This window comes from Octodon degus, unplaced genomic scaffold, assembly GCF_000260255.1.
Source record: "Octodon degus isolate 3935 unplaced genomic scaffold, OctDeg1.0 scaffold00032, whole genome shotgun sequence".
NCBI lineage: Eukaryota > Metazoa > Chordata > Mammalia > Rodentia > Octodontidae > Octodon > Octodon degus.
In genome coordinates this window covers 1,286,682-1,293,365 of record NW_004524608.1, presented here as the reverse complement: position 1 = coordinate 1,293,365, position 6,684 = coordinate 1,286,682, and the positions used below count along the sequence as shown (strand labels likewise).

Here is a 6,684-nt window from a genome sequence, read left to right as displayed (position 1 = left end):
AAAAAAAGGTTACAAATAGTTACTCAGGTAAAATTGATTAAATCATGATCAAATAGGGAAGCAAGTTATGTAGCAAGTGGGCATGAATATAGAATAGGGGCTTTTCCTGTTGGGGGCTGGGTTAGTGACTCTACTTGTCTCTTTCAAGATGACTGATACTATGCAGAATATCAATCCCTGATGCCCATCCCTAGGGAAGTATGTGGCTGCATTTGTTTACTCTTTTGTCTTGAGATCTGGCCCAATGAGGTGTCTGTTCCAAAGCTGCAAAGTCATCTTGTCTTCCATATTGTCTCCTTGAGGGCCTGGCCCTGTCTGACTGCCTATAATATTTCTATCTATGTAGCTGCCTCCAACACTGGGATTTTAGGCCTGTGGCACCACGCCCAGCAGTTTTTAAAATTTGGAGACAGAATCTCACTAAATGCCTAAATTGGCCAGGCTGAGCTCAAAACTTGCAGTCTTCCTGTCTCAGCCTCCCAGAGTCCTACAATTACAGGAATGTGCCATCATGCCCAGCTACCTACTCAAAATTGTAAATTAGTAACTCAAAACTATTTTTTAAATTATTTTTTTATTTATTACATTTATTTATTGTGTGTGGCCAGCTCAGCCCACCAGGGGGCGGGGCTGGCTGGCATGTGGTGCTGGGGGATCGAACCGCGGTCCCTGTGCTTTGCTAAGCTTGTTTCAAGTAGGTGCTTTAGACCACTGAGCCATCTCTCCAGCCCAGTAACTCAAAACTAAAGAGGAGAAATGTTTTTACCTCAGAGGAATATGGGAAAATCAAAATAGTGCACTTACAGTAATGAGCCCTGTTCCTACCACTCTATAAATGCATAAACTTTTTTTTTGTCTTTTGAGACAATGTCTTGTTATGTAGTCCTTGCTGGCCTTATACTGGCAGCAATCCTCCTGCCTCGGCTTCCCGAGAGCTGGGATTACAGGTATGTACCACCACACCCAGTGTGGCTGTTTTTAGAACCAGTGATAAGTCACCAACCCTCTTCTCCCTGCCATGAACCTATTCTCCACTGGTTGACACTTGTCCTCCTGCAGGTTGATATACTGGCTGTCCTTCGCTGTGGGCCGCTCCTTTCGAGGCTTTGGCTATGGCTTGACATTCCTGCCGTTGCTGGCCATGCTGGTGTGGAACCTCTACTACATGTTCGTGGTGGAACCTGAGCGCATGCTCACAGCCTCTGAGAGCCGCCTGGACTATCCGGACCATGTCCGCTCCGCGTCAGACTACTGGCCACGACCCTGGGGCTGAGCAGCTCTGACCCAGACACACCTTTCTCTACCCAGCTGCAGGTCTTGGCTATGCCCCTAGCCAGAGGACCTTGGTGACAGGAACCTTGCTGCCCCATAGGGTTCTGTGCAATCAGAGACTGCACCCACCTTGGCTATCTTTTTGCTTGGGGAGTCTGTGACAGGTATAAGGGAGGGGCTTTTTTTTGGGGGGGGATAGGATTTCAATATGCAATTGAGGCTGGCCTTGAATTCTCAGAGGTCCTCCTGCCTCAGCCTCCCAAGTGCTGGGATTACAGCTGTGTACTACCATAGTTGGTGACCTTTTTTGCAGGGAAAGATATGGAACTCTAACGCATACTGAGGACAAGGGACCAAGACAGAAGTATGGCTCCTTCCTGGGCCACCTCCCACACTGCCCCCAGGGCTCTAGATGTGGGGACTTTGCTCTTCTCCAGCTCCCTGTGACATATACTAGTCTCGTATATGTCAGTTATGGAGACAGAGGAACTCAAGGCCATTGGAAACACTGCTCATGTTTGCTGAAGACCTTCCTGGGGGTCTGGGTTCAGAACATGCCCCAGGTAGCCCTAAAGGCCCATTAGCCTCATTAACCTCTGAAAGCTGCCATCTCCTTCCACCAGACCTGTGCAAGCTCCTGGGACTTCCTGGAAGTCACGTGTTTCACAGGAAGAGAAGAGTGCACAGGAAACCCTGTTTCCCAGAGCAGTGTGCATGTGTGTACATATGTGTTCCTGTACATGCAGTGCCTGGAGTGTAGGAAGGTGTGGCTGAGGCTAACCTACTTTGAGCAGATGTAACAATAAATCCCCAGCAGTCTTCACTGGTTCTTTCTCCCTCTTTGCACCCCCAGCCTTTAGTGTTTCTCCTTGTCTGATTCAGACTGCACATGCTGGAGGGTGGCTGGCAAGAGCCTGCGCTCTAGAGGAACAGAACAAAACCCAGTGAAACGGGGCCTCCAGTAGGCCTGCCTTCCAAACCCCTCTCTTCCCCCTCCCTTTCCCTGGAACTAGCCTCACACCAACCCAACACCACTTACACACTGAGACTGAAACCTTGTGAAAAAATAATTCTATTTCATGCTGGCAGACACAGTAGCCAGCAGCCAGCAGCCAGCTGGGCCACTCTTTCAGGTCTTTGAATGTCATCCAGTGGAAAGGGTTTTGTTTTGAGGCAGAGTCTTATTACATAGTTTAGGCTCGCCGTGAACTATGTAGCCCAGGCTGGCCTCAAACTCTCAGTGATCCTCCTGCCTCAGCCTCCCCAGTGCTAGGATTACAGGTGTGTTGCACCAGGCCCAGCTTGAGAAAGGGTATGGAGGGAATGACAACATGGAGGGACAATCCATGAGGGACTTTCTTTTAGCAACAACCCAAATCCCTCCCCAGTGTGTACAAGAAGTCCCACCTAGGAGTCCTCAAGAAGTTGAGGTAGACCATGAGGTTCTCAAGAAAAGCAAGATGGGTGGGGAACAAAGGCTGGAAGGAGCCAGCCAGCGGGAACATTGACCTTCCAAGCTCCACATTCAAGGCACTCATGGCAGGTCCAGTCCTGCCTTAGTTTATGGACTGGTACTCTGAGGAACGTTTTCGGCGCAGGAGCAGGACCATGCCTCCCCCCAGCAACATGAGTCCTGGAGTACCCAGAGCCACCGCCATGATTACCAGGATGAGGGGAGACAGTGCATCCACTGGAGGTGGGCCCACACCCAGAAGCATTGACCTGGAACAGGAGGGTGAGAACGAGGTCAGCAGGCTTAGAGGGAGGCCCGGGCTCAGTCTTCCTCCACTTCAGGCCCCAAACTTCAGGCTGCCCCTGGATTCTCACCAGCTAAGGTAATGTTGGTCCCAGTAGCCAGGGCCTGTGGAAGTCCCAAATGTCAGGCTGAAGGTACAGTAGTTTTGCTGGGGCCCAAAGAAGGCTTGGACAACAGATGACTGGGGAAGAGAGTGAGCCCAGGTTGGGTGAAGAGGGGAAGCCTGGCAGGACAGAGATGATGCGCGGCCAGCCTGCTCCTGGGAGAAAGCCACGGGTCGCCACTGTGCAAAGCCAGATGGGAGGGAGCCCCACAGCAACTGGTCCAGCTGCAGTGAAAGGCAAACAAGGCAAGGTGAGAGGGACCAGGGTGGTGGGTAGAGCTGGGGCTACCCTGGCCCTTGTCTGCCTCTCTCAGTCCCCATTTGTGACACTGTTTGAAGGGCAGCAGGAGTCCTGGCCTGGAAGTAAAGCCTGTATTCATCAGGGCCACAGTCCTTCCTCTGTAGAGAGGGTGGGTTAGCCTGCATGAGCAGTTCCTTGGAACCCTGCAAGTCTGCACCCAGTTCCCCTCCTCTGCACCCCCAGGTCCCTGTGGAGATCCCTATCTGCAGATGTAGTCACAGCCTTTTGTCTGTCTCCCTTGAGGCAGAAGGTGGGATTCATTAGTACACTACCCAGCACTTAGAGAGCCCAGAGAAAGAGTTGCGAAATGCTAAGTGCTTGAATGCTTCTCTGAGGTCCTAATATGGTCCCACCTACACCCTGGTCTCTGACTGTCCCTGTCCCACTGGCCAGACCTGGAAGACTGCAGGTGCATATTCATCATCGATGGAATGCTGCTCCTGAATCATGGGGCAGCCAAGGTCCTGCTGTAAGGTAGCCACCTCTATCCCAAAGAGGGAGCGGTTTCCTCGGGGCAAGGCCCCTACCAGGGCCACTTCTAGCTGGCAGGTGTCTGCTGTGTGCAACAGGCGAGGGGGCTGAGCAGGTCGGCCAGATCCAGCAAAGGCCTGGACCTAGAAAGGAGACATAGGAGGTGTGGGAGTAGACCTGATACCTGGGCTGGGGGCTATACCTGTCATACGCCCACCCTCAGAAACTAGCCTTTGACTCCCCTTTCTCCACACTCACCCTGAAGGCCAGGCTGCCATTGGCAAAAGCCCCTCTTGGGTCATCTTTAGGGTGGCCCTGAAAAGTGGCGCTCAGGGCATCAAGATGCAATGAGTCAGTGATGTTATTCCATGAGAACTCGGCCAAGGAGTACGGAGGATATGGTTTTCCAGGGGGCTTTGCTGCAGCATCTGATGTACTGTCAAACTCAAGGAGCTGAGGGAGAAGTGGGGTGGACCTGGGCTTGTCTTGGCTCAGGTGTCTCCTGAGCCACTCACCTCCCCCCCCCCCCCCCGGGCCTCCCATCTGAGTCTACCTCCCCCACCCAGTCCATCTCTCTTGGATAAACTTTGCTCCAAGCTCCTTCCTTTCCTGATCCTCCTCAACCCCCTCACCCTGGTGAAGATGAGGGCAGAAGAAAACTGGATACTGTCTTTGGGGAGCACCATCAGGGCTCCATCTGGCTCAGGAGACAGCAGGCGGGTCCAATTGATGCTCAGCACACTGTGGGAGGTGTTGGTGGCCACCAGCACCACTGCTGGAGTCCCCAGGGTGCTCCACACATAGTGCAGGGTGGAGTTGGTGCCTACTGCCTGGATGTGCAGCAGATTCTGGGGACTGCCTAGCCAATCTGGTACATCCAGAGATACCTAGAACAGGAAATAGTACAGGGGCAGGGACAGGATCAAGGAGACACAGCAAAACCAAGCTTGAGAGTCAGGAGGGGAGGAGACTGTGCTAGGGAGTGTGGGGCCTTGCTTGCATAGGAAGCTAAAGAAGTCCTGAAAGTAGGCAGAGAGTCAAGATGGAGCCAAAGGATTATGGGTAGTCAGGATTGCCTGGACCTGGGGGGAAGGAAGCCAGGGCACAGAGCTGAGAAGACAAACACCCCAACATTTTCCTTGACCTGGGTCATTCAGGGCTAAGTCAGGTCCAGACTAAGCTGGAAGGCAGGAAGCCATACACCTGCTTCATTCCACAGTCCCTCCTCATGGCTCACAGCTGCATCCCGGGTTTTGTTTTGTTTTGCGTATTGGGGATTGAACTCAGGACAGGCAAGCGCTTATTCTACTGAGCTCTCTCTCCAGACCCTAAACAACTGAGCTAATGGGCAGGCCCCCATGCATGCGGTTCTAGGGTGAAGAACGCCTCTCTTGTGGCCACCCTTCACCCCATGATTGCCCCAGAGTGTAGCATTTCCGGAAACCTCTACTGTTGTGGTTCTAGAGCCCTCACCTTGCGGGTCTCCTCTCCCTGCAAGCCAGACGGGGCTGTAGACAGAAGCAGGCTCAAGAGGAGCATGGGGCTGGTGGCACAGGGCCCCCAGCCCCAGCGGGCCTCCCGACAAGTGCACATGCGGCAGCCGCTTCAGCTGCGGAAGAGACCCGAAGAGTCACATGACTGGGATTCAGCTGATCCCTTTGGAGGGCGGGGCGCCACACCGTTTCTTAAAGAGCCTGTCTCCTTTAACCCGAATTTCTGTAAACGTTGGAACAGAACCAGAGACGCTGGAAGTGCATCATTCCCAAGAAGGCTGCAAGCAAGACATTGCAGAATAGAGATAGAGACACCCTCCTGGCGTCTCCTACGTAGCTAGTCCCACTGAAGGTCACCTGTATTGAACATTGTCTAGATTGAAGATCTAAACAAGATCTGAGTACATCTCTGATAGGCAGATCCGGAGAACTGGAAGGAATTCATAGGATGGCGCATAGAGGATTCTGTCAACCTATTATTTATTGAGCACCTGGTATGTACACTTTAATCCTACACGAGCTCACCATTGAATTGGGGAGATTCCTCAGAAAATTAGAGAGCAATACATGTAAGAGAGTAGTCATATCTAGCCAAAGGCTCATTTGTGTGGCACTGGGATTTAACTCAGGCTCTTTTATTCTACTGAGCCATGTCCCTGGCCCTATTTTTTTTTTTTTTTTTTTTGCTTTTTGAGGCAAGGTTTTGCCATGCAATTCAGGCTGGCCTTGAACTGGCAGTGATCCTCCTGCCTCAGCCTCCCAAATGCTGGGATTACAGGCATGTGCCACCATGCCTGGCCTCTTTTGAAGATATTGATACTCAAGAATCTGTATGTGGGCTGGCCAAATAGCTCAGCAGATTAAAGTGCCTGCAAGCTGGCACAGGGGCCGGGGGTTTGATCCCTGGGCCTGTGGTACCAGCACCACCCCTGAGACATGCTGAGATGGCAATTGAGACTGAGTGTGGTGGTGCACATCTGTAATCCCAGCTCTTGGGAGGTTGTAAACAGGCAGATCACTAGGAGTCTGATCTAGTAGTGAGACCCTGAACACCCAGTAGACCCTTCTCTAAAATACAAATAAATAAATATCTGTATGTGTTGGACCGAGGAGAGAGCTTAGTGACATTAAATGCCTGCCTGGCAAACGCAAGGTCCCAAGTTTGGAAAAAAAAAAAAAAAGAATCTGTATGTGAATGGCATCCACTATTCTCTGACTTGCTTTTCCATTTGACTGTCCTGTATCCACTCTTGGACCTTGATCACTCTTCTTTTTTTTTTTTTTTTTT

At 51.6% G+C, this 6,684-nt stretch overlaps 2 protein-coding genes across 3 annotated transcripts in view; one reads left to right on the top strand and one right to left on the bottom strand.

Moving 5' to 3' along the window:
• The window catches only part of Tmem79 (transmembrane protein 79), an 11,554-nt gene extending 9,200 nt beyond the window's left edge, over positions 1–2,354 (top strand). For both annotated transcript variants that reach the window (XM_004629734.2, XM_023713703.1), the window contains exon 4: positions 1,060–2,354. In XM_004629734.2, the coding sequence (XP_004629791.1) occupies positions 1,060–1,273 (214 nt within the window). In that variant the 3' untranslated portion in view covers positions 1,274–2,354. The remainder of the gene's footprint in view (positions 1–1,059) is intronic.
• Positions 2,355–2,482: 128 nt separating this feature from the next.
• Glmp (glycosylated lysosomal membrane protein) lies at positions 2,483–5,534 on the bottom strand. Its single transcript, XM_004629931.3, has 6 exons — positions 5,377–5,534; positions 4,536–4,790; positions 4,162–4,356; positions 3,828–4,046; positions 3,100–3,356; positions 2,483–2,994 (listed from the first exon to the last, which is right to left on the bottom strand). Exons 1-6 carry the CDS (start codon positions 5,494–5,496, stop codon positions 2,829–2,831), a joined length of 1,212 nt encoding a protein of 403 aa, XP_004629988.3. The 5' UTR covers positions 5,497–5,534; the 3' UTR covers positions 2,483–2,828.
• Between the last annotated feature and the right edge of the window lie 1,150 nt (positions 5,535–6,684).